The 27,856-nt window shown below is 45.9% G+C and overlaps 1 protein-coding gene and 1 long non-coding RNA gene across 3 annotated transcripts; one reads left to right on the top strand and one right to left on the bottom strand.

Moving 5' to 3' along the window:
* Nucleotides 1-1,666: 1,666 nt before the first annotated feature.
* Nucleotides 1,667-27,011, bottom strand: LFNG (LFNG O-fucosylpeptide 3-beta-N-acetylglucosaminyltransferase). 2 transcript variants are annotated; one of them, XM_089539576.1, is made up of 8 exons: nt 26,560-27,011; nt 9,464-9,512; nt 8,147-8,246; nt 7,495-7,648; nt 6,229-6,314; nt 5,080-5,245; nt 4,330-4,415; nt 1,667-4,179 (listed from the first exon to the last, which is right to left on the bottom strand). In XM_089539576.1, the coding sequence occupies exons 1-8, from the start codon at nt 26,926-26,928 to the stop codon at nt 4,113-4,115; spliced, it is 1,077 nt and encodes a 358-aa protein (XP_089395702.1). In that variant the 5' UTR covers nt 26,929-27,011; the 3' UTR covers nt 1,667-4,112. The 2 variants fall into 2 exon arrangements, with proteins under 2 accessions (XP_089395702.1, XP_089395703.1); XM_089539577.1 differs by lacking the exon at nt 26,560-27,011 and adding an exon at nt 12,679-12,992.
* LOC149306475 (uncharacterized) lies at nt 12,344-14,944 on the top strand. The gene is made up of 3 exons (XR_016282437.1): nt 12,344-12,499; nt 12,712-12,815; nt 14,790-14,944. It is a non-coding gene; the product is annotated as an uncharacterized LOC149306475 (long non-coding RNA).
* Nucleotides 27,012-27,856: the final 845 nt, after the last annotated feature.

Raw genomic sequence — 27,856 nt, forward strand, 5'->3', positions numbered from 1 at the left:
TTTTTGTCTCTAATGGAAATGGACACAAAGCAGTCAGGTGTGTCGGATGGCCTCCGCACAAACGGTGTCCCACTTGGGTCGCTGTGTAAATGTTTTACTAGGTGTGATCCTCTTGCTAAGGAGCAGGGCAGAACAGCGAAAGGCTTAAAGAGTGAGACTTGCCCAAAGTCACCAGTGGGTTTCAAGGCCAAGCTGGGATCCAAACCTTGGTCTCCAGAGCCATAGTCCATCACTCGAACCCCTACGCCACACTCTCAGGTCTACTCTAGTCAGGACTAAAGGAAAAAATAGGGGCCCTGGTTAGCCATAATGGTTAATTATTGCTAGACAACTCCTTCCTATATGTACCTAGTCCATTTTAAAGCCCTCAAGTTTAAAGCTAGTTTTGTTAACTAATCGTACTTTGCATTTTCCTTCTTTTTGTCCTGGATTGGCTGCTCGCCTGTTGAATCAAGTGATTCCCACAGTTTGCAAATGCACTGCTGTTCAGCTATAACGTTTTGGTGATTTATAAAAAGGAAGGTCTCTAAACCGCGGAGAGTTGGGTCATCTCAAGAGAATGAACTGGAAAATGTGAAGCCAAAGGCAAGGCATACAGGTCTTCCGCATTGTCTGAAGATGCCAGCCACACCCTTCAGTCATCTCTTACCTGTTCCATAAACTTGGGCAACAACTTCAGGTAGGCTAGGAATATCTTCAGAGCCTCTTGGCTCCTTACGCTCAAAGGTGCCCTAAATGGATGGAAAACAGTGTCCATTGACATCACAGTGAACTAAAAGCAATCTTTAAAATCTTATGATTTCTTCCTTTAAGCTTCATTGCCAGCATCTGCTGGACCTCCCGCTTCTGCCAGCCTCTTCTGTTTCTACACTGCTGATAGAATTAATACATATGTTTTCTATAATTCTGTGTTTTTAAAGCTTAATCTGATACGAGACTTTCATCTTTTAGCTTCTTCTCTGGGACAGGACATCCTGTTTACTTGTAGCGGCTCCATGCGCGGACAAAGATTTTGGCTTTGTTAAAAAGCTGTTGGATTTTTCCTTACCAAAAGCTTTCCTTTCCATTGCCGCAAAGCTTCAGTCCAATCATTCAGGATGGGTATAAGTGGCAGGGGTTTACATGCCATGCCAGCATAGGGATGGTTAAAGAAGCTGTCTTCTTTCTTCCCTAGCTGAAGTGCAGAAGGCCGCTCTTGCAAAAAGGACTTTTCTGGGGTTGCCGAAGCTTTGCAAGAGGAGCAGGAGGCGGCTGTTCCTTGCTGAATTCCCACACATCATCTTTGCACAGCCTTCCACCGAATGAAGTGAAAAAGAAAAATACGCTTTGCAAAGGCAGTGTAAATACCATTTGTTATCAGCATGGAGGCACACTAGGACGTCCACCTCGGAGCAATACATATTTTCAACTGCCAATTTGTACATGAAGACATCCCAAATACGCTTATTTCACCCTCTTGATTTGTAGATACACAACAAGAATGATAAACCAGCCTGGAGTAAGTTGCAAGACAAGACGGCGGACACTCAAAACATGAGCGTCGCATTGCAACTTTCGGGTTGCAGCTCCCATCTGCAGGTGCATTTCTGATGCCGCATCTTGCAGGACAAAATTGGTGCATTTTATTGCAGCATGCAACAAAACATATGTGCAGAAGAGAGAGAAAACACACAGACGCACGTTATTTATCAGCCAACTAGCTGCTTTATTGAAAGCAAAGATGGCTACCACAGAGTCTCCATGGTAACAATCAGGTTTAATTCCCTGAGAACATTTATCCAGGTTATTTTTTCCGACCTCTATTTTCTCTCATTTTAAACACAAAACAAGATCAAAACTCACAAAAACGTTTTCTATTTTATGGAAGAAGAAAAAAGACGAAAGAACCGAGCAACACCCCAGATACTGGGATGTATAAATTAAAGGCAAGCGATCATTTACAAAAGACTTCTTCCATTTCGTTCTTGGAACAGATTTGATAGAAGTATGATTCATTTTATTTTATTCTTTTCTGGTCCACAGAAAAGAAAAATAAGGTTTTCTTTTAAGCCTACGATTTACAAAGCTACACAGGCCTCCGCTTTAACAAAAAGGCACAGTAAATAACACTGCGGCAATAAGATATTTTACAAACGCTACCCAGTATGGGCCATTTCTTTTTTCATTTGGAACGGAAACCTTCAGCCTTCGCTCGCCGCTCAAGGGTCCGTGAAGCAAAAATACTGTACAGAGATTGGGGAAAGAAAAGGATGCATGAAGAAGGAAGAGCTTGTCTGGTTGCTCAGAAACAGGAGAGATGGATAGTGGTATATTTGAAGGTTTATCGCCTTTTGGAGAAGATGCTCCAAGGTATCGGCAGAGATGCTGCATTGAAGGGAAATGAGAAGCAAATACAAATGATCAGCTTGCCATTTGGTAAAGGGAGAGGTTTCTCTGTTTGATAAGGTTTGCAGCCTTTACCACACACCACAAGGCACAATGGATGTGTGTGTATGTGTAATATATATATATATCCAGAGACATATACATACATATATATATATACAGAATGTATATAAGGTAGTGCAAAATAGTGGCAGGGAAACCTTGTAACTTGGTAAACTCATCACTTGTATTGGTTCACAATTCCACGCTAATGTCTATAGGAGTATGACTGCTTCCACACTGCAGAATTAATGTGGTTTGACACTGATTTAACTCTCACAGCTCCATCCTATGGAATCCTGGGATTTGTAGTTTGTTGCGGCCCCAGTTTTGTATCGCACAAAACGACAAACCCATAGCATTGAGCCACAGCATTTAAACTGATGTCAAACTGTATTGATTTTGCAGTGTAGATGCAGCCCAAGTCCTTCAAGCAAACATATGCAGGACTGTATACCATTAATGTTTTCGCCATCCAAAGCTGGGGATCCAAGAGGCCAGCTCTGAATACAAAAATGGGCAAAAAGCAGCTCTCCAGAACTCAAATGAATTATTTTTTAAAACAGATCTATATACACAGAGACGTAAAGAGGGAGTGAGGGATTAACACTGTGGAGGTGGGGAGAAAATTCCCAAAAAGGAAAACTTTTTAAAAGAAATCAACATACTAAAACTATAGTATGTAAATCCTTCATATGAAAACTTATCCGGAGCCTCGCAAGCATAAAAGGACAAAGAGGAGGAGAAATTAGGAATGTCGGTTAAAGTTTTAAGGCAGCCTTTTGGCCTGGTCCCTTCCAGAATTGTTGGACTATAACTCCCACTATCTGCAAGGACATTTCAGTACAAGGTAAGCTTCTGTGATGAAGTCATGAAACTTTACGTTAGTCTATAATGTGCCTGTTTTTAACCCAATGCTGTTCATTGGAGAGCAAAGGAGAAACTAGCAATGAACCTAGTATTTGTAGCAAGGGGACAAACCCATATCTGTTGTACAAGAACATTGCAAAGCAATGTTCAGAAATGCCCAGGATAGTTGATGGGAGGATATTTTACGCTAGTATGGGCAACTGATAGGTCTTTTGGACTTGTACTTGGGAACCTGGAGGGCTAGATCCAACCCCTAAAATGGGTTTCTTTGTTGCCCAAAGCTCTCCAAAGGACATGAGAAATCTGACAGTCTTTGGGCCGTTTTAGAAAATTGAGGGAAAGACTAGAGAGGGGCAGAAATGTGGCAAAATAGACCCCTCACATCCCTTAGGGTGCATATGGGTCAAAAGGTTTTTTGGAGGGCAGCCTTCAGGCTGCACATTGCCCCATGCCTGTTTTACATCCTTATAAAACCAGCTGGTACCCCTGGCCAAAGGCAAGGGCTTGAGGGCATTTCCTTTCTATCTGCTTAGCCCTTGCCTCATCAAAAGGGTGGGCATCACACACAACAAATGCATTGGGCATCACAAACATGTTCGGCACGCTCTACCCAACTAGAGAGAATGAGAAAATCGATGAAGGAAGACAAGGGCCGCACAGCAGCCTATACAACATACACACACTGTGCATTAACCACAGTAATTAAAGAGGCAATCGCTTCACAGCAAAAGGAGGGGAAACACACACACATGGGTCCCACAAGCTCTTCGGATACCGGGGAGACGTGGGACGAGGTTACGAAGGGGATGCCTTGTCTCTTAGTAAACCACGTTCGGAGGGCACCAAGGAGTGTCTGGATACAACAAACAGTGGACCGAGCGGAACCTGCAAGTCAAAAAGAGAGAGGATTCAGCACTGCACCCAAGACCCTCAGGTTGGCCTCAAACCCACCACCTTTCTACCCAAAATTTACGTTTTCAGGAGGACATGTGGACTTTTGCGTCCCTTTTGTCTACAGAATTATTTGGTGCTCACCTGGATGGATCCTCATCCACTGAGAAAGCCCCCTTCATATGGATAGAATTCCTTTTATTTTCAAACATTCCATAACTCAGGGTCACCTGCAGGAAGGAAAAAAAGCACTATGTATGAGAATTGATCCCCAGCCTCTTTGTGACGCCGCAAATTAATACAGCATTATTTCATCCAGGGGTACACAAGTGCATGGGTGCCGGGGAACACAGGCATCATGCCTCCCCAGCAAGCCCAAATACCTCCACTTTCTTCCAGCCTCTATCAAGATAGCAGCAGGAACTGACATTACATCCCAGTGCTCTCTTTGGTTCATGGGCACATCAGCATCCAAATCCAGAAGCTGGCATCCCATTAGTGGCATACGTAGGCATAAGTCAACCTTGTGCTTGTATATGTCTTTTTTTTGTTTGTTTGTTTAGTGCAGAGGTTGGTATTCCCTTCTTGCCTCCACACCAACCAAAGCTCCCCTGGATCAACAATTGCTGCAGTCCCCAAAGCCATTCCTCATACTCCCCACAGCATGGAGAGATTGGTGTGGGATTGGAGATGTGTCTATGTTCCCTTAGCCAGATGTGAAATGCTTATATCATGCACTGAGATCTCTAGAAGACCTAAGCGGAGAATGTAGTAATTTCGCATCTGGCTACAGGGACATAGCCAGATGCTTCTTCTGATTCCCCACTTCTTTTACCAGGCACAAAATCCAAAACTGGGATGCATTGGAGATGATGCAGGATTGTTTTCTTTTACCTGTTTATGAATCTCTGACTTGGGCACTTGGTGGAGGTTCTCCAGATGAGAATGGAAGAGGTTACTCCGGATGAGCTTCACCCCCAGCACAGATTCAATGATGTACCCGATGGTGCAGTCGTCCGGGAGCCGGATCTTTTCCGCAGTGCTCATGAAATGTCCGCCGCTGTAGAGAGATTACAGAAGGTTCAGGTGAGGTAAGGAAACCAATTCCACAAAACAAGCAAACCCATGCAGAACATTGATTTGTGTCCTTTAAAGCGGGCATAACATTCATATTTGCTTGATTTACAATTTAGTTGTAGTGCTACATATACATGGGTCTACTCTCTGTCATTAGAATTAACACCTCCTTCCCTCTCTGCCTTGAACATCTTACTCTTCTCCCTCTTTGTTCTTAATCCATAGTTAAGGGCTACCAACACACCAAATTTTATTAGAAATAGAACCAGGGAGGATGAACTTTCAAATCATGTTTCCTAGAGATCTTGTTAGGAGGCAAACCATTCAGCCATTCAAGAAGAAAAGTGGAAGGGTTTGTGTAGAAACACACTGCCATCTGGCCATTCCTAATTGCAAAACTCCAGTTAAGATACAGAGCAATATGTCTGCACTAATCTTTTCCCTCGGGTAAGAAAATGTCTTAGCGATCCTCAAACTTTCATTTTGCTTGTCCTTCCCACATATATATATATATATATATATATATATATATATCCAAATCTCTTCCATGCCAGCATTCTCTGAAGATGCCAGCCACAGGAATAAACTCTTCTAGAACATGGCCACATAGCCTGAAAACCCCACTAAAAACTATGGATGTCGGCCATAAAAGCCTTCGACTTCACATTGTCCTTCCCTTGTTCAAAGGTTTTCAGTTCCACTACTGCTCCCTGTTAAATGTTTCATTCACAAGAGTTGGATGCTGAATTGCACTGCAACTTCCAGTCCCTTGACACGGATTTTTGTCATGCTGTCTCATCCAGTTAGCCTGCACTGATACTGATATTACCTTCCAAGCACATCAGTGTGGGGTTGCAATACCCATCAACATGGCCAATGATGAAGAATGCTGGGAATTGCAGTAAAAAACCCAAACAAACAGGGTGGAGAGCATTGCTCACTCCTGCATTAAGACTGTTTTCTTACCTTGCCCAGGGACTCATTTTCAGTGCCAGTCCACGACTGATGCAAAAACCAGCGCCACCCGTGGCAAACCAAAAGTGTACAGGATGCTGCAGGGAAGGAAGAGCAAAGACAATCAGGCTCAAAGTCAAACTCACAAAACTACACATCCCAGGATTCCTGAAGATGGAGCCAAAGTAGTTCAAATGGTCTCAAAATGCTTTAATTGTGTAGTGTGAAAAATGCCACGCTTTCATGTTGGAGTCCTGTTTGTCTCAGGGATCGTTTTTTAAATCTTTCCCACCAGGGGGAACTTTTGCTAAGCTTTTATTTCAGAGCTAAACTCTGTAGGTTCTCAGATGTTCAGGACAAACAGATGGAAAACAGCTCTTCATAGAATAGATTGTTAATCTCATTAAGTGCTGGGTAACAGAAGATGGCAAGGGCAAAACCCCCTCTGAAGAAACTTGCCAAGAAAACCTTATAGGTTCACCTTACGGTCACCATAAGTAAAAAATGACTTATGGTGCACACAACAACAATAGGCACACAACAACAGGAACAAACATGTGAAACAGGCATGGGCCAAGATCCTAGAGCAGCCTTTTAGTTAACTATGGGCCTATACAAACAGGCCAAAATAAAGCTGCTGTGGGTCACTTTGCAGGTATGCTGTTTAAATGTGCATGTGTCCTAAGAGGCCAGAAGCTGTGCCAAAGCTGTGGTCCAGTCCTTAGGACTGGAGCGTGGCTTTGGCGTGGCTTCCAGCCTCTTAGGACGCATGCATCATTTAAACAGCACACCTCCAAAGTGTCCCGAAGCGGCTTTATTTTGGCCTGTCTGTACATGTCCTATGTTTCTCTAAGTAGCATCTCCTAACCAATACCCTCACCCTCCTTTACTGGGCAGCAGCTGTTGTGAGCAATGGAGATCTGTCGATCAAGACTGAGCAGACTGAAGTTTGCATCCCTTTCCTTCCAGCCTTCTCCAATGTGACAATCAGAGATTTGCAACCCCTCGGTGCATCAGAGATCACTGAGATGAGGAAGGTGGAAATATCATTGTGCTCAGCCCTGACCGATAGAAGAGCAGACCACTATTGTGGGCAGCAGCTGCTGCCTGGTATAGCAGAACTGTGGGACTTTTACAATCATGGCAATAGTTCCAATATCACAAATATGAATCAGTTATGGATCCATAACTCTAGGCTATGCTTCTGCAACGATAGCAAATTCCAGCCGCTAGTTTTTATTTTTTATCTTTGAGTCTTACAGCTCTGCCACTTCTTACCATCTTGTTCTCACTGATCCTCTCAGTTGCCTGAATGGGCCGGTCCAGGCTGGGTTTTCCAATGTAGATGTCCTGCGTGTGCGGATAACTGGAGAGCAGCTTCATCAGCATCCGAACGTTGACATAATTGTCATCGTCCACGTGGCAAAACCACCTAATGCATCAACGACAACAACAAAAAAGACAATTGGGTTGTGTGCGACAAAACAGAAATCATAGCTTGGCTGGTACTCTGTTCAGAACTTACTTTATTTTGTATTATTTATTAATTTATTTGATCTGTAACCTGCCTTTCTCGCAGTATGGGAACCTAAGGAGCTTATGATATAAGTTGAAGTAACTAAAACAATTGCTCAGAAACGTAGCTGTGTTGTTAACATAACAATTTCAGAATGAAGAACCAGCACAGGAGCCCACCTCATATGTCCTGCTGAGGGTTGTCTATCCAAAAACCAACAGGAACCCTACACAGCTTTAGAAAAGATCCTTTCCCAAGTGTCCCTAGAGATCCCAAGCATTAAATCTACAAAGTGTGGGATCCTAACCATGCCCTCCCGCAGCTGACTTTATATTAAAACTAGGAAAACAAATGGATATGGCTCTCTGCATCATCATCTTGAATTTCTCCAATGCATCCCTTCCCTGCTCTTACTTTCGCCCGGATTCGATGAATTTGTCGTATTCCACTGCCATCTTGCAGGACAGGGCTTGGCGACTGTGGGCAGCTGAGCAATTGGTGTTGATGACGTTTACTGTGGCAAAAGAGAATGAATAGGCGTTAATGGACCATACTGCTACCCTACCTGGAAATCACACATTCACACGCATGCACATAGAAGAAACAGGTTTAATAATATACAATAGGACCACTTATTATATGAGTTCATATATCGTGGATTCACTGACATGAGTTGGAAAAAATATATTCTTTCTGGGTGTTTTCTAGGTCCTCCAGCAGGATCCTATGGTATGCTTCTGCCGGAGGTTGACCACAGAGTCACACTGGAGGACCTAGAAAATGCCAAGAGAAGTGTTCACACCAGGAGACTCTAGGTCCTCCAGCATGACTCTATGGTCAACCTCAGGCAGACCATACCAGAATTGCATTGGAGTACTTACTTCGCCATTCATTTGGGGCAAGAAAAACAGGGTTCCAGATTTTACATCGAAATCAAAAAAGATCCCGAAACATAGTCCTTGAATAAGATGCCGGCTGCCTATATAACAGTCCAAATTTCATTATCCCAATGATACTTTTATTAGTCTAACTCTAGTTGACCCAAATGTCCAAACTGCTAAAGAGTGGCACTTAGTGGGTCCCATGTCATTGAGGCATTGAATCTAGAATACAGTCGGCCCTTCTTTTTCACAGGGGATCCGTTCTGGACCCCTTTCCAAAAATGGAGTTTCGCTTATATTCAAGCCCTCCATTCTATAGGATGGAGCCATGGCAGTTAAAGGCGTGTCATTCTACTGTGCGGATGCACCTGAAGAAGCGATGCCATGCTGATCTAGACTCTAAGCTGATGAACCAGGGATCTTCCTTTGTTTCCAAGCCAAGCTCTGCAAGTGTTAACTCAGGGAAAGAAAAAGTGGGGAGGGGTGGGTCATCTTGCAAAGTGGATTTTTTATTGGGGGCCAGAGGGGCCAGTGCTAAGGAGAAACCCTTGTCCTCCTATTCAGGCAGCATTTTCCCATCAGCTGCCACCTGTTGCTCACTGGGGCTTCCCAAGGGGAATCCATTCAGGGCCTGAATAGAGGGCATTAGCATGAGAAGAATAGAGGGATCTAACCCCAGCCTCAATGGAGGGAAAGGCTGCTCAATAAACACTAGCTGAGTAAGTCAGACCCCCTCTCTCTGCTCCCAAAAAATTAATCAGCAAATTCCCTGGGATGGGAACCCCAGCACCAGGCCAAGCAGCCTCCGAAATAAGGGACATTTATCCAAAAGTGTCGTTTGTCCACTCACCTGCCCTTTTCTTCAGTTCTTCGTCCTCGCCATCCGTGAAGATAAATGTCTAAAGGGTGCAAAAGAGAGAGAAAGAGTTTTTTAAAACATCAGAAAAAATACTAACTGCAAGTGCCTCCTCCAAAACTCCCTAGTTACTTCTGCGAGCAAAAAAAAAGGACTTAAAGGAAGGCAGGAGCACCGTTGAGACCAGCTGAAAAAAAGATGATTCTAACACAATAAAGAGTGCATCCAGATTAGAAGACAAGAAAGTCCCAGATTTTGTTCTTGTCCATTGGAGATCCATTCCCATTTTGTTTGTCCCACAATATTCTCTGCTGGCTCCTGCTATGACCAGAGCCTTTTTAAACATCAGCTTCACAGGTCAGTTTATTTTAACCCAGTATGAAACTGGAAAGAACAGGAGCAAAATCGGGGACTTTTCCACCCGTTTAGATGTGCCCTACTAACAAGGCAATCACTTTGAATCATTGTGTAAATCACTTTGCTTCATTGAAAGTCAAGGCTACACATCTCAGTTTGGTTAATCCACAAACATAAATGCATCCCTTTCACTAACAAGAGGTTAAAATAGGAGAAAAAGGAGTTTCTATTATTATGTGAGAGAGACTTCTTGGTTGTGACACCTCACTCGGAAGTCCAAATGGCACCGATGTTGGTCTCATTTTGGCACCAAGTTACAACTTCACTTTTCATGGAAGCCTTGAGACCTAGAGACCTTTCCCAATGCATATGTTGTTGTTGTTGTTGTTGTTATTGTGTGCACCTTCAAGTCATTTCCAACTTATGGCAACCCTAAGGTGACCCTATCATGGCGTTTTCTTGACAAACATCTTCAGAGGAGGTTTGCCATGGCCTTCTCCTGAAGCTGAGAGTGTGTGACATGCCCAAGGTCACTCAGTGGGTTTCCGGAGCCGAGCTGGGATTCGAACCCTGGCCTCCAGAGTCATAGTCCAACACTCAAACCACTAGGGAGACAGAGATATGGTCAGTAAAATAAATCTGAGGATTGGGGCAGGTTGGCCAACATCTTCCAACCTTCTGCTGCCGCCACCTTGGACCTGAGGGAATGGGCGGCTGCTAAACTCAAGGTGGCTCACCTCCGGCATGAGCCATGATGCTGGTCCCCCAAGTTGCAGAGAGATGCTTGTTCCAACCTGTTCCTTGCACATGTTCCTCTCCAGCAGCAGCAACAACAACACAACCCTCCCGTCTGTTGCTGATTCACCTCCAACCGCCACCTGAACCTGCGCCAAGAGAGCAAGCAAGGCCTGCCCTACCCTCGGATCCCTGCCACCTGCCTGGCTGCACTTTCTTATTTACATAGGTAATTCCTGGCATCTGCCGCCTGTCTTTCTTTCTCCCCGGGTGGCAGCCTGAAGCTTACTTTTGGGAAGGGTGAATGATTATAAAAAAGGAACAAACAGGCTGTGGGGCAAGCAATGGCAAAGGAACTCCAATGGAAAATGCAGTCAACAAAGACAGAAAGTGGAGGGGGGAAAGGCTAGGGAAGGAAGGCTCTTGCAAAGCAGCTGCCCCAAACTTTTTCTACAAAGCAGAGGGAAGCAGAGTCTCATTTGACATCTGCAAGCCCCCTTCCCCATCATTGAGTCTGGATAGCTTTTTTATTATTATTCCTCTCCACCTCCATTAAATGTGCAATGGGCGAAGGGGGGTATAGGGGACCAAGGCAGGCTCCAACAATAGATTCCTGCCACCAACTTAATGCAAGAGAGAGAGAGAGGAACTGAACTTGTGTTTGCTCTCCATTAGCATACAGCTGGGCTGGTTAACTGGGCTGAACAGGGAGAGGGACATCTATAAAACAACTTGGTTTAATCGCTGGAGTGGAGACGTCAAAGAGCAGAGGCCCTAGGTATAAAGCAAGGGAAAGTGGAGGAGCTGAATTTCAATTTGGCAGGGACAGACCCAATTGATCCTCCGTCCCACTTTTTCAACTGCTTTTAAAACGTCCCAGTTTCTCTCTCCTCCTCCCACTTTCCCTCATCTTAAACAGCTAACGTCAGCTTTCTCCAAACCAAGTTCAAAGTGCAAAAGTTATCTGGACTCAAAGTAGCTCAACAGGAAGGAGAGAACGACTCTTGCCCTTCCCTGTAGACTGGGGCAAAAGCAAACTGCTGCAGCCTCTCCCAGCTTGTACTTTCCGCCTCATTAGTAACTTTTGCTGTCTTGATCATACCCCGACATAGGCTTAGTAGCATGCACCTTGGGGTTTTTCCTGCAAAATGTTAGGCAGAATTGAACACCCTTAACTTTCCAGCAGAAAAAGGAGAGAGCCAGAGTGGTTTGAGCATTGGACTTGGAGACCAGGGTTCGAATCCCACCTTGACCATGCAAACTCACTGGGAGACCCTGGGCAAGTTACATGCTCTCAGCCTCAGAGGATGGCCATGGCAAACCCCCTCTGAAGAAAGTTGCCAAGAAAACCCCATGATACAGTCGCCATAAGTTGGAAACGGCACACAACAACAGCTTTCCAGCAGGGTTTTAGTCCTCATGGTTGCAAAACAAGGTGGGAAAAGCCATTGCACTCAGAGGACATGTGAAGTGGTTGAAGGAGGATGAAGTTGGATGTATTTGACCCCCACGCAATGCAAACACAGTGGGAACAGGATAAGAAACAGAAGCGGCAGCGAAGAGAGGTCAGAATCTGTTTGCAATTCCTTTTCTATTCCCCCCCCCCCCCCGAAAATGGAAAAAATATTTACTCGATTAGATCAGGCGCGCCGCCTTTAGCAACTGTGCCTGAGCCTGCGCCCAAAAATAGCCCCTTAGCTAATCCTTTCGCCGTTATAAATAGGCCAAAGCAGATTATTATTATTATTGCCATCATTTTGTTTACGACTGGACAGCATCGGAAGGGCTTATCCTCAACATGCCACAAATGCTGAACTTGCATCCCAGGAAGGATGAGAAGCGGAGAGATGCAGCAATCCTGGGAAGTAGGAGAAACTCTCAAGTCCTTCCAAGAGGAAGAGACCCCCACAATGCTATGGAAGCCAGTGCCAGAAAATGGTAGCCTAGCTCCTTGGTCCTTTCCTTCTGCTCTTGGTGTCTCCTTGGAACACAATTGGGCTTTTGCGGGTTCTCTGCCTCCGGCCTTCCTTTCTGCCTCTCTGCTGAAACGCTGCCAGGAAAACTCCCTTCCAAAAACATCTCTCTCCTGCTTCATTCTTTTACAAAGACACACTCACTCTTTCATACATGATTTTTTTTTGCTTTTGCAGGTCAAGACGCCATGAAGGAGGCCAAGTCCTAGGACAGAGACAGGTGGAAGATGGAAAATCCTGAAGGCAAACAGTCACAGGTTGGACTCTCTCTGCGCACGCAGGTAGACTAGCTTCATCTCTTTTGCAAGCCTTGGAGAAGGAGGTAAAAATAAAAACCATACTTGGACTACCATGCCCATAATTTTGCAAGTGTCTCCACCTAGTAGCACCTCTCCAAGGTCTGTGACCCAGCAAGGTCTTTCCCACTCCTTTTTCTTTTTTTACAACATCTGAGAGTGTTGATATGTGAAGCATGTGCGGATCTAGTGTGCTGCTTCAAGAGAGGGAAAGGAGGGAGGACTGCAGCTTTGTGGCACAACCTTTAAAAATAAGTATTCTTTTCTTCCTGCCAAGTAAGCTTGTGGAGCTAAGAAAAGGGGTTTTTCTTTCCTCCCTAAGCTTACTCAGTGGCCTGCATTGTCTGAGGACTCTGGCCTGCAGACACACAGGAAGCTTCATTGTTCCTTAAGGCTGCAATTTAAAGAAACACAGGATGCCCAAAACCTCAGCGAACAATAGCAGACACCCAGCAGAAGAAAGCCCAGGACAATATAGCATTGCCCTTTCTGGGTCGGGGATCCTTTTTTTAAAGGGAGACAACTGGACCACTTATAAAACCACGTTTTCATGTTCTCATGGTGCAGCAGCTTCAGACCAACTTCAGACCCCATTACACAAGGAGCCAGCATGGCATAGTGGTTTGCGCATGGGAGCATGGCTCTGGGGGCCAGGGTTCGAATCCCTAATTGGGTATGGAAACCCATTGGGTGACCATGGGCAAGTCACACACTCTCAGCCGCAGAAAACTCAGTGATAAGTTCACCTTAGTCAGGACAGATTATATTTTTGTTTTTCACCAGGGGATGGTTCCTTTTTTGATAAGCATTAAAGTGCAGTCCTTACATTGACCTGTCGATAAGTTGACTCAGGTTTTTTGGGTCCATTTTTTGACTCAAATTTCTAGACTTATACCTGAGTATATAGAGTACTCAGGTCCAACAGATTTGCTCTGCCTTCTCATGCTACCTGGAAAAAGGGCAACCGCCAGTGTAGCCCATCATGACTCCAACCAGAGTCATGCGCCAGGAACTGACATCAGAAAACGGAGACATTGAGTAAGAGCGCATTGCAGGTTCCCCATTTGGGACTGCCAACAGTGATGGCGGCAAGTCACTCAGGCCAATAAGTCAGATGACAGGACCGTTTCCCCTTTTTCATTTCTCTGCTCCTTGGTGACTCACTTCCCCTTCCTGGCAGCAAAGGCGGCCAAACTGCAAGCCCTAGAAGAGGAGGAAAGGTCTCCTGAGTTCATGGCAAGGATGCTCACTCCCTCCTACTACCATGGAGCAACCAGAAGGGAGATGGGGAAGGAGGAGGAGACGTCTGACCTTTCCTCCTCTTGCCCTTGGAGGTCCCCTTTCTCAGCAATCTGCAAAACCAACCCCATCTTCATGAAAACCCTTGCCATTGCAGACCGCTTCCCCTCCCACCCACTTCTGCAGAGAGAGAGAGAGAGAGAGAGAGAGAGAGAGAGAGATTTTTCAGTTTAAGGAACTGAAGCAGACTCATGTGTTGCAATTAACCCCATGACCCTCTCTAATTCCCTTGCCTTATTCGCTCCTCTCTGGACGAGAGAAATTGCACAGATCTTTCATTTGGCAAGGGCCTGCTTCTCTGCCAACTCGCTGCAAGAAGATGGGAATAAATAATGCCGACCCAGCCTGGCTCACAGGTCCCTTGGGATCCGCAAAATGGCCTTCTGTGCTTTTTTGACAGAGCAATTCTTCTTACTTTCCACACTGGGGTCATGCAGTTGGTGCATCTTGTGCCACAGAATAGCCTTTCTTTCCAAGCTGATCTGTGAAAGAATAAAGGCCAGCCTGGCTCAGGATTTGAATCTTGGGGGAAAACACTACAATTTTAAAAGGAGAGCTTTTCAGGGCTGCAGAAATATCTCTTGCATCAGCAAACGCTTGACAATCCCATATGACATCCACATTCCTTTGCCCACTCCCTTCCTCCTTTTTATGTTGCAGGAGACTAACACGGCTACTTCTTTGAAAGCGTCCAGATTGCGGTTCTCCCTATTACCCAAACCCCTCTTCCTAAGATCACACAGGATGCTGCGGAAAGATTTCCAGCGCTTCCAAGCCTCAAGTATGTCTCGGTTTTGGAATAAGGCACGCAAGAACAAGCCTGTTTATGGAAAAAGAATGATTTCTTAAAACCCTGTGTTTATTTGCTTGCTTTGTTTTGAACACCAGCGCTGGATTGTCTGGTGCAGGATTTGATGTTCTTGGCCTGGCGTATCTCTGATGCAATTTATAAATACAATTCTATGCGCAGACAGAGCAAAGCGGGAATAGAACAGGACCACTACCAGTTGGTTTCCACAGCCAAGCAGGGATTTCAGTCCTAATCCAACACCCAAACAACTACACAATGCTGGTTCTGTCCTCTTTCTGTGTGTGTGTGTGCCTTCAAGTCACCTGTAAACTTATGGCGACCCCACCATTTTCCTAGGCAAGGAATAATCAGAGGTGGTTTTACCAGTTCCTTCCACTGAAATCGAGCCTAAAGCACCTTTTCCACTAGTGAAAGCAGCTCCCCAATAACTATAATGATAGCACATGTTATCCTGATTTATGTTGCCTTTGAAGATCTAAAAACACCTGCAGGGAGGAGGCTTTTGTGGATATTCCTCCTTCCAAGCTAACACCTTTAGCATTTGCCAGAGAAGGGAGGAGAGCCAGATCTAAGTCCCAGATTGCTCTAAGCAGATCTTTTCATAAAGAATGTTTGCACTTTGGAAATCCCACCTGGATCAGGGAGACGTCTGGAGAGTTCCAGTTCTGACTGCTCCCTCGCTTCCTGGAAATGTCACTTTTGGGGCTGTCCCAAAGCAAGAATGAGCAGAACAATGGCTTCTGCTAGGACCTTTGAAAGGAGGTATGTTTACTACAAATACAGGATTTGAACCCAGCCCTTGTGTACAAAACAAACCCAATGCAAATGCCCATCTTGGGGCTGTAAAGGTTGCTTTTGTAAATACAGGACTCAGGGAGGGATATCATTTTCACTGCAACGATCCAGAACTCAGTCCTGTTTCAAGAAGGGACCTACAGTTTGAAGGAATCCTTACAAGACATGAATGTCTGCCACTCCTTTTTCATTCCTCCTGCTATTGAGCAACAGGAACAACTGTAATTTTTTAAATTGGATTATATTTAATAGTCAGCATTCGGACAATGAGGGCTCTCTGCAATGAGAGTGGCCACACTGCCCTCCAACATCATGCTCCGCATTTGCCTTCATCGGATGTTGGGTGGTTTTGCATGTTGTTAAAACACTTCTCCTTTTTTGGACTACATCTCCCAGTATCCCCATGCTCAGGTATCCTGGGAGTTGTAATAATCATAATAATAATAATCTTTATTTCAGCCAACAGGCCATTAGACAACAAAGTGTGTATAAAACACATACCTGGGAGTTGTAGTTCTCTGGGAACAGGGCAGTTGGCTATGTTCATAAGCATTGAAAACACCTAACTTTAAGGAGTCGTTCCTAACTTTGTGTTCATTCAAAACATTTCTGACTTATGGCAGCCCTAAGGTGAACCTATCACAGAGTTTTCTTCGCAAGTTTCTTCAAAGGGGGTTTGCCATGGCCATCCTCTGAGGCTGAGAGAGTGTAATGTGCCCAAGGTTATCCAGAGGGTTTTCATGGCTGAGCCGGGATTCGAACTCTGGTCTCCAGAGTCATAGTCCAATGCTCAAGCTGTTGCACTATGCTGAAAAGTTTTTCCAACTTTATGAAAAAGTTGTTCCTAACTTAAGTGATCCCTAACCTTTATGGAAACATTATCCCTAACTTCATGCAAAAGTTATCCCTACTTTTGTGGAAACGTTATCCCTACCTTTATGGGAAAGTTATCTCTAACTTTATGGAAATTCATGCTCCTGAAACTAGTTAGAATTGCTGACATTCAAACCTCTAAATGTCCCCCTAGCAACCCTGCCCCAAATCCAGGATTGCAAAGAGAAAACCTAGAACTGCTTTTGCCATGTGTGCCCAAAGCCACCTTTCCAGTTACCTGTCCCTTTTTGCTCTCTGGACAGAATCTGCAGCAAAGTGGCCCAAACTGGATCCATGCCTCTGTGCCAATGTGGGTCACCACTAGGCCCATCTGATCAGGGAGGGCCCCACACCTGTGTTTGGAGTATAAACAGTCAACACAGCCCTGTTTGTTCTGTACACAGAAGCGCACCGGGATTTCTTGGGCGTGTGCGCATGGAACGGCACGCACCCCAGCCGGCTATTCTGCCCCGGGGAAAGGGGATCCAGCCAAAATGCTGCGAAAATTTGGGAGTCGCAGCTGCTCTGGAATGCGCTGTCCTGGGGGCAAGAGAATCCCTTGCCAAAAAAGCAAGCAATTGGAAGGGGGTGGAAATTATTGTAAATGTCTAGAAAATAAGAACAGGATAGTTCAGTTGGGACAAGGATGTGTCGATGCTCCATCATGTGTTTTGAGTCAGGACTTACTCCAGCACTGAAAAGTCTCAGTACATGTTCTTGTTGTTTCTGACTTGTGCCAACCCTAAGGCAAACCTATCATGGGGTTTTCTTGGAAACGTCTTCACATGGGGGTTACCATTGCCATCCTCTGAGACTGAGTGTGCCACTTACCAAAGGTTACCAGTGGGTTTCCATGCTTATTGGCATCTAGTTGGCTGCTAGGTGGCACTGATTGGCACAATGCCATTTGGGCACCCAGTTGACCCCTGTAGGCTCAAAATGGTGGACTGGGTAGCTACCAGCCTCATCCAGCATGGCTCTATTCCTTCTTAACATGGGCATTTACTTTCCAAGAGCATTGGTACAGCTCCCTAACTCTGGGCACATCTCTTTCAAAACCCAAAAAAACCCCAACAACTGTGCCCACTTCCTCAGACGGTGTCCTGAGAACTCCATCCAAAAGAAATGTTTGCAAAATATGAAACAGCTTATGCAATAGGTAGGCTCCCTTGCTCTGCCAAATTTGATGCCAGGATGCTCGCTGCCACCCGACCACATATTATTGACTATAAAGCCCCGTCTTATGCCCAGCCTGCCAGCAGCAGAAGGAAACAAGCCGAAAAGAGAGAACGGCAGACCACCCCCTGCTTTCCTTAACCCCATGCGTAGGGCTTTCTCTCCCTCTTCTGCTCCACATGCTGAGATGAGAGGCACTTTTCTTGTGTGATCCTGTTAAGGCAAATCCTCCGACTCAGCAGGAATTTAGTGGGCCTGGATTAACTCGCATCTGTAGCCTTGCCTCCCTCCTTTTCTGGCATCAGAGTCTCCCTTCCCTCTGGCTTCTCAAATATTTATGGGCTGAATCAGCCACAACTGTAAGAAAGCACTTCCAGGAAGAGGAATTCGTGGGCTTTTCCTCAAGACTAGACCAGCATGGTAGTGGTCTGAACATTGGAGATCACGGTTCGAATCCTGGTTCGGCCATGTAAACCCACTGGATGACTTTGATAAGTCACACATTCTCAGCCTCAGAGGATGACGATGGCAAACCCCTTCTGAAGAAACTCACCAAGAAAACCCCACAACAGGTTCACCTTAGGTTCTCCACAAGTCAGAAATGACTTGAAGGTACACAACAACAGACCATCCGAAGCAGGAACATCAGTACAGGGATAGGGATGTTGGGGATTTGAACCCTGGTGTCCCAAGTCCAGCGATCAGACCACTACGCCATGCTGGCCTCTTCTTCAGGACTACATTTCATCTTAGTCATCTCCTATCAGCTGTTTTCACTGTCCAGCTTTCACAATCATGCACAGAAATTGGAAATATGGAAGAGTCTGACTTTGGTATTGACTGATGGTTTGGCACTACAATACCCCAACCAGCCAACATGGCTAATCCACATCTCTCCAGCATCTAGTGGTCCCATACACCACACCAACTGCCCTCTGGCTCTTCCCTTCTTGGACCACTTCATCTCCCAAGCCTCCTGCTCTTGGCTTCTCCATTAACAGGATTAACACAAGGAAGGAACCCAAGTGCAGTTTCTCCTCCTCTTTGTGGTTTCTGAAGCAGAGCTGAGCCAGCCTGCCTGCCTGCAGCTTGTGCAATGACCGCAGGAAGGAAGGATGTTCGCTTTTCGATCTTATAACCCTTTTTCCAAATGCTCTGCATGCAACTGAAAGAGGAAGGCTTGCTTTTAACAGATTTTTTCTGCAACCAATATGTTGACCCAGCAAAAGAGAGCAGGAGGCGTTTGAACATTTTAGCTTGACCTCTTCGGATCCATTTCACACATATGCCACTTAAAGGCACTTGGAGATTCTTGCTGCTACTTTGCACATACAGGAGACCAGCAGAGGCATTAGACTAGGTTTGAAATCATTTTAACTGTCATGGCTCCACCCTCTGGAATCCTGGGATTTGTAGGAACTTCTTTGCTAAAGGCTTTGTTAACCTAGGTATACCCATACTTGAGAGTCAGTGTGATGTAATAGTTTGAAACTACGACTCTGGAGACCAGGGTTCAATTCCCAGCTTGGTCATGAAACCCATTGGGTGATCTTGGGCAAGTCACACTCTCTCAGCCTCAAGGAAGGCAATGGCAAACCGCCTCTGAACAACTCTTGCCAAGAAAACCCTAGGACAGGTTTGCATTAGGGTCACCATAAGTCAGAAAAGAGTTGAAGGCACACAACAAGCACAATACTATAATAATAATATTTATTTCTTACCCACCTCTCCCCATGGATCAAGGCAGGAGACAACAACAATTAAAACACATCAGTTAAAACACAAATCACTTGCAAAACAACATGAAACTGCAGCCAGGAGAAGCAAATGAGGCATGGCTTCTCCCACACACGTTGCACAATAATTGTGCTCATCTCTGAAACAGGAAGGTATCATTTGTGTATGGCGCTGAAGTCTTCACTGAAAAGCAGCGGAAGATTTGGACACCTCCAAGAACTAAAGAGGCACATGGGATTTCGTCTGAAATGGTATAATACGCCAGAACTCACTGGGGCGATTCCAGAGGAATTTCCCACAATACCTCGAGGTGCCTGACACCCACGCAGATCTCCACGCCGGATGCTGGTGGGCAAACAGAAACCACGCAAGGCAGAACGGAGGAAGGCACAAGCAAACCAAAAGATGCACCCATCAGCTTTAATGCGGTGGTGAGTAAGTGCAGTTCAACTTCCCCCTGAACAGCAGAAGGTGTGATTACAAGAAAAAGGTTAGCAGTAAAAAGAAGAGAGAGATTCTGCAGAATATTTTACAAGGGGAGGTATTTCAGCTGAGATATATTCATGAGAGACCTTTGCCCGTGACATGGTTTGGTGTGCAAGCCCAGAACTGGAAATGACTCCAGTGTCATTATTTTTTCATAAAGAGCTGCACAGAATAAGACATTTGGAAGAGAAATAGGGGGATAACTGGCTCATTGCTAGATTTTTGCACTGTCCCATAATGGATTGTTCCCAAGTCCCATGCAAACCTGATCCTGAACCCTAAACCCTCAGGTTTAGCTCAGGTCAAGGCACACAAAAAGACAGACTTCTCTTAGCTTTGCAGTGAAGACTGCTATAAACATCAAGGAGAGAGATTAGAGAGAGAGAGAGAGATCACTGTGAATCCAGGCTGCCTCTAAGCCAAGAAACAGATCCTATATCCTCACTAGGCTTAGATCATGGCATTTTAATGGGGATGGCAACTTCAGTGTGTCCAGAGGCCAATTGTCTGTCTCTAGTATCTTCTGGGAGCTGCTTAGACTACCAAAAATGGAGATGAAACCTCTCCAAGAGTCAAAACAAAAGCAAGAGTTGTCAGAAGTCCCCCTTCTGGTTTTGAAAAACAAGTAATTTTTCAGATAAAGGGCCACCTGCAGTCTATTTTTAAAGTGAATGTCCACTTTTAGAACTTTTCGACACTATATATGATACCCATCTTTACATATCTGAAGGGATGTCAACTAGATGATGGAGTGCATTTGTTTCCAGGACACAGAGCAATGGATTCAAACTGAAAGAAAAGAGATTTTTGACCTAAATGTTAGGGAGAAGATCTTGGCTGTAAGACCAGTTTGAGAGTGGAATACACTACTTGGAAGTAGGAGGTGTCCTCCTTTGGAGGTCTTTAAATAGAAGTTGGATGGGCATCTTTTATGAATGCTGTGTATTTCTGCATGGCAGGAGGTTGGATTAAATGGCCTTTGTGGCCCCTTCCAACTCAAGGAATCTAACTTGGGAAGTTGCTTAAGTCTGCAGAATGGCCAACACTAGTGTGCTTCGCAATAAAACCAAGTAGGCCCATTCGACAAAGCTGGAGTAACTATCAAGAGTCCTGGGGTTGCCAGAATGAAAATTGGAGAGGGCTCCTCTTCCTTTTCATGGACAGAAATCCAACAGGTGTGCCTTGTATGGTGCCAACTTCTTCATTTCAGTTAGTCTCAAAGGTGCTACAAGATCTCTCTACATATTGTTATATTGTGTGCCTGCAAGTCATTTCCAACTGGCGATGAACCAATCATGGGGGTTTTCTGCGGCTGATGTGACAACCATTAAAGGTACCGGTAGGGGAACTCTAGTTTTCATTCTGGCAATTCTACAAGTGGGCCAACCAGTCTGTGCATCCCTCCTGCGTCTCTCTCCAACTTTTGGGCACCTTCCTGGTGCTCCCAGGTGCTCTCCTCTGGGTTCATCCCTTAAGTCCCAGAGGAGAGGTGACTCTCTGCCATTCCTCCAAGGCGTAACCCACCCCCCACCCCCCAGTTTCTCCTAGCCCCCCATCTCTAGGCAACCTGACCTGGACATGGCTAGCTCCAACTCTCTCTCTCAATCTCTTTCTCTCCAGCCCACCCCATCTTCTCCTGTTCCCACGGAAAAAGCACCGCACACAAGCGGCTCCAAAGCCTTTTCTCAGCCCCCAGGAGAAAAGGGGCTTTGTTAGCTTGCCCAGGGAGACAGCGTGAGAGCCGAGCGGCCAGGCACTGGGAAGCCGAAAGGACAAAAACGATGGTGAACAAAAAAATAATAATAAAATGCCCCCAGAAGAAAGGCTGAAGCCATGAGAAAAAAGTGGAGGCCATTCCCAGGACTGGTTGTAGGTGTTGAGGCATTCCCCACCTCCGAATTGCACAGAGTCGCAAAAGTGGCCGCTTTGTGCAAATTCGCACACATAAGCTCCAAAAGTGAGCATTTGGGGTAGCTAGCCATAGTAAAGGATTCTCCCAGGCCTAGGAGAAGTCGCAAAAAGTGACTTGGATTGATCCAGGCTGCACGCAGTTGCGTAGCAGTTGGACATTTGCTATGCCTATGCGGCGGAGGAGCGGTAACATGAAATTTAGGCCCCTCCTCATGGCAGTTCCTATAACAGCATCCTCCTAAGAGGAGTCAAAAAATGCAAACAGCTGTGTCGGATTTGACACAAAAACCATTCTAGCAGTTTGCATGTTTACCAGGAGCACGACTTTTGTAAAGCTAATGGCTTTTGACCACTCGAACCCAAATCAGTTCCATCTCTTTGGAATACAACAGGGATACTTGCAGAGCAATACACCATTGTTGGGAAAACCCATTTCCCCTCCAGTTACTGTAGGAATTACCGCAAAATTCAAAGGTGCAACAAACACTACAGAACAAGAAGGCTCATGAAAAAGAAGGATGAGAATCATGATGTTGTTGGACAGTACTATATTTCCCAACAGTCTTTACTGCCACAGCCAACGGGCCGCATCATTACTACCCCACCTTATACAAAAACACAAGCTATGCCTGATCTTAGCAAGTTCAAGACAACCTGGCAAAACATATAAAGAAACGGTGATATAGAGTATATACATAATGTATATAAAGACGTTTCTGAAAAGGCTACAGAGGGAGACAAACCTGTCCATCACCTGGAAACAAAAGGCTGGTGCAGCAAGCCCTGGTGCCATCTGCTACCACCATCTGGGTTGTAACTCTACCACGTAACCCCAGAACTAACAATTACCAAATTTGCAGAGGGAGCAATTTGCCCTATTAACAGGCAAGCTTAGAGTCATAGAGTTGGAAGAGACCACAAGAGGCATCCAGTCCAACCCCCTGCCATGCAGGAACTCACAACCAAAGCTTGCGAGAGGGTCACCAGGTATACCAGGGCTAAAACATAGCTATCTGAACTCAAATCGCCACAAGTTTCCACCTGGCTAAAATGAATGCATTAGTCTTTAGTCTAGTCTTTGCACATGGTCTTTGTGCTCACCTTGCAGAGTTGCTGTAAGGTCCAAGAAAGAGGAAAGATGAAGTTGCAGAGATCCTTGGAAAGAAGAGTGAGCTTCCAAAGGCCAATAGCCATCCAGTTGCCAGCGGGCACCTTATCAACATGAGCATGAGTGACCATTTGGTAAGCTGGCCATCTCTTGCCTTGCCAAGTGGGAGATAGTCTTGCCACACCTTTGCCCTCATAAGAAATATATATTGCACTATTTGGCCAAGATGACCAGCTTTACCATATGACTACTATGGTTGGAATCATGGGACCCTCCAGATGTTTTTTGGACTGCATCACCCAGTCTTCAGTAAACCACAGAATTGCAAGGGATCCCAAGGGTCCTATAGTCTAACCCCAAAAACCATTCATTCTGCCTCAGTTTCCCTAAAAAAACCAACAACCCACATAATTGGAGGTAATGGAAAGGTAGATCTTTGTGGGTTTTTGGGGCTATGTGTCCATGTTCCAGAAGAATTTATTCCTGACGTTTCGCCAGCATCTGTGGTTGGCATCTTCATAGATGATGCTGGCGAAACAACAGGAATAAACTCTTCTAGAACATGGCCACATAGCCCAAAAAACCCACAAAAATCTATGGATGCCGGCCATGAAAGCCTTCGACTTCACAACGGAAAGGTACTTTAAGTGCAAACATTCCTGTATTAAGGTTGGCTCATTTTTAACAGCACTGGTACTTTCTATGTCTTTCTTAAAAACAGCCTGCCCACTTCTTCCTTTCTGGTGACTTATGCAGCATCTTGAAATGCCAGCCACAGTTTCTAGTGGGAGCAACTGATGTTTAATGTCTCCCCTCTTTACTTTGTTCCCAAGAAGACAGAGAATTTGCTCCCGCCACCCTTTCCCCCCCTATTTTTTAAGCTCAAGAGCCCTGTCTTTCTTTCTGGCCTCTGCTTTACATCTGACAAGTCCAGTCCACCGAAACAAATCGCGTTTCATGCCCCTCATCCCCAATCGCCTGGAGAAAATCAAATAAAAGAAGAAAGAGGGGAAGGATCAATGGTGGGAAGGAAGGAATAAACAGGCATCTCTGGCCATGAGAAGCAAAGTGTGTGATTTTTTAAAACAATCCTGTATCTGAGAAGCCAGGAAAGCTGGTTTTCGGAGTTGTTTTAAACCATTTATCGGGTCTCCAGAGCTCAGATCAAACCTCTACACATCCCAATTTGAAACCTATTTCTTTTGCATGTTCTTTACAGACCCATAAGGACTGTGCTGGATCTAAATACCCTAAAGGCACTGGATCGTGGAAGCTAAGCAGGCTCAGCCTTGGTTAGTACTTGGATGGAAGACCGCCAACGAATCGGTGATGTAGGGCTACATTTCAGAGGAAGGAACTGACTAAACCATCTCTGAATACTCTTTGCCTAAGAAAACCCTCTGGAATTCATGGGGTTGGCATAAGTTCACAGGCAATTGAAGACAGACAGACAGACAGACACACACACACACACACACACACATTGTGCAAAGCCTCTCCTAGTGTCTGCTTGCTTTTAAATCATCCTCACTTCAAAGCATGAACCAGTTTGGAGCCAGTCCAAATCTCCAATTTCCCTCTGAGAAGGTGCAGCCAGAGCTCTGAGTTCAAAAGTTCCCCATCCCTTCGCAGAAACCAACAAGGCGGTCAAGGAGTCTCATGCTTCGGATCTATAGGACACTTAACCCAGACTGAAAGTGGTTTGAATGTGTGTGGACACAAAGCCACACAGCGCCTTTTCTCTCCTCTACCTCACTTACTTTTTGGGCATTGCACAGACGAACCCTGCTGCTCCAATGTCCAGAGAAAAACTAGTGCCAGGGTAGCATTTGCACCCACATCGATGGAAAGGTCATGCAGGTCAAGCATGTGACAACCGCATGCCTGTCAGTTCCTTGTGGCACAGCAAGGGAGCTTCCAACTTAGGAAGAACTCTTTTATTGAGAGAAACATGAGATGCAAGCAGCTTTCTCACTCAATGAAGAGTCCTGAGTTACTCAAAACTTTGCACACTTGTCTGCTCTAAATTTTGAGCAGATGATCACTCCATAGAGAACAGAGCCAGGGCTGAGAGAATGTAACTCATAGACTTATTGAACCGTAGAGTTGGAAGAGACCCCCAAGGACCATCCAACCCAACCCCCTTCTGCCATGCAGGAAGACATGCAACCACAGCACTTCCAACAGATGGGCATCCAGCCTCTGTTCGAAAACCACCAAAGAAGGCTGAAGCGGGGGTATTCGAACCCTGGTCTCCCAGAATCCAAGTCCAGCACCAAGACATCAGCTAGCACTCTTCTGTTTAGGCTAAGGATCGCCCTACAGTGCTGGACAGAAACAACCGCACATAGACACATATCTGTGTGTGTGCAACACCAGCCCCTTTTCCTTAGCACCCAGCCCCAGGAGTTGGCTGTGTGGGCTTGCAAGGGAGAAGCCAACCTCACTTTCCCTCCCTAGGGGCAAAGGAGGATCAAGGCGCTGGGCTTGCACCCACTCGCCGGCCGACATCCTGCCCGCTCATGAGCGCTTCCTTGGCACGGGCTGGCATTGGGTGGCACATTGCACATTGCGCCACCCTTTGCCGGAGGCACCCGCCTCTTTTGTGTGAGTGTGAGCTGGTTGGGAGGGCGGGAAGGGACTCCATCCCCTGCCTCCCTGAATGCATTTTCAAAATACAGTGCAGTGGGCCCTTGATAACTGCTGGGGTTTGGTGCCAGGACCCCCCTGGAGACCAAAATCCATGGATGCTCAAGGCCCACTATACACAATGGCTTCATAAAATGCTGTCTCATACCATAGAATCCTAGAGTTGGAAGAGACCCCAAGGGCCCTCCAGTCCAGCCCCATTCTGCCATGCAGGAACTCTCAATCAAAGCATTCAACAGATGGCCATTCATTCTCTGTTTAAAAACTTCCAAAGGAGGAGACTCCACCACACTCCAAGGGAAAGAAGTTGGCAGCCGGAGCTTTCTTAGACTTCAGTCTCCTTCCTCGGATGCATTTGAATGCACTTAAGTCTAGGAAAGCTCCTGCTGCCAACTTCTTTCTTCCGGTGAGTCTGAAAGGTGCTACAAGATGCCAAATATATGAGTAGAGTTCAAAGGTATAAGTCTGTCGAATCAGTATTTAGAGGGATCTTGCAGCACCTTTGAGACTCAATGAAAGAAAGAAGTTGGCAGCCAGAGCTTTCCTTGACACTTCCTCAGATGCATCTGGATCTTAAGTAGACTTCTAAGTCTAGGAAAGCTCAGGCTGCCAACTGCTTTCTTTCAGTGAATCTCAAAGGTGCTAGAAGCCCTGTCTCCACATTAAATATATGACTAGAATTCAAAGATATAGCCATGTTTGTCTGCAGAATCAGAGATGTAGAGGGATCTTGCAGCACCTTTGAGACAAACTGAAAGAAATAAATTAACTAATGAAAGGAGTGGGCAGCCTGGGCTTTCCTAGAGCCAAGTCTCCTCCTCCCTCAGATGCATCTCAGCTGATGATGATGATGATGATGATGATGAAGATGATGGACCACTTACCATCTCCTGGTGGCGGGAGATCCAGGTGTCGAGGAGGAGCTCCAGGCGGGCTTTGTGGAACTTCTTGGTGGTCTTGAGGGCGAGGAAAAGGTCCCGGGGCCCCAGGGCTTCCAGGGGGGGGCCTCCTTCCTGGGCCTGAGCCTCGGGGGCTGCAGCCTCCCTCTTGCTTCGGCTCAGGCGGCTGAAGTAGTCGGAGAAGCCCCGGACCTGGGCTGCCTCTGCCTGGGAGCCTGGCTGGAAGGGCTGCAGGAGGAGGACCCTGCCTTGCTGCCCCTGGCCCTTGGGCTGATCCACCATCAGCACCAGGAAGCAGGTCAGCATGGAGCCCACCAAGGAGAGGAGCAGCTTCTTCCCGCAGTGGGCCAGCATCCTCCCGGGAGGGTCCTGGGGGACTCCTGACACAACAGCCCTGCAGAGATGGCCCGCCAGCTTGCCTTTGCCTTGCCTTCCTTTGCCTCCTGCAGCCCGATCGCTTTTGCAGCTTCCCCAGCGAAGGCTTGCGCTCAGAGTTCTAAAGGGGCGGGGCTTTCCCACGAGTCACGCCCCCGAATTATAATAGGGGCGGGGTTAGAACGTTGGACCAACAAAAGGGGCGGGATCTCTGGGAGTGCTGGATAGTTCCCCCACGTGGCTCCAAAGGGAAAGGGAGCCAGAGCAAGGCTGCATCTGCACTGCAGGGAAAGGTGGGATAGAGGATGAGGATGATGACTGATCATCATCATTATCTTATATCCCACCTTTTCCTGCAGTGTAAATGATGATGATCATTATTCATCATCATCATCTTATATTCCATCTTTTTCTGCAGTATAGATGATGGTGATGATGATGATAATTATGTATCATCATCATCATCATCATCCAGGTTGAGACTGCTTTAACTGCCTTGGCTCAAGGCTAGGGAATTCTGGAACCCATAATTTGTTGTGGCCCCAGAGCTCTCTAAGAGAGAAGGCTAAATGTCTCACAAAGCTACAGTAATAATAATAATAATAATAATAATAATAATAATACCCCATTGTATATAATGAGACTTGAGCATCCATGGATCCTGGAACCAAACCCCAGCGGATACCAAAGACCCACTGGATATAGATATATAGTAGATACAGATATTTCATTACAGTGCAATGCAATGCTATGCTTTCTTAAATGAGAGTAGGCTCCATTGATCTCCATGGGTGACCATGCATTGGCTTGTGTATCCTTGAAGGGGTTAATTCCAGAATTAATCCTTGCAAAGCAAGACTGTTCATTGCATTAGCTGAAAGCACATTGCTGGCTGATAGGCCTGGAA

The sequence above is a fragment of the Sceloporus occidentalis genome, unplaced genomic scaffold, assembly GCF_023333645.1.
Source record: "Sceloporus occidentalis isolate IW3139 unplaced genomic scaffold, rSceOcc1.0.p SCAF_10, whole genome shotgun sequence".
In the NCBI taxonomy this organism is placed as follows: domain Eukaryota; kingdom Metazoa; phylum Chordata; class Lepidosauria; order Squamata; family Phrynosomatidae; genus Sceloporus; species Sceloporus occidentalis.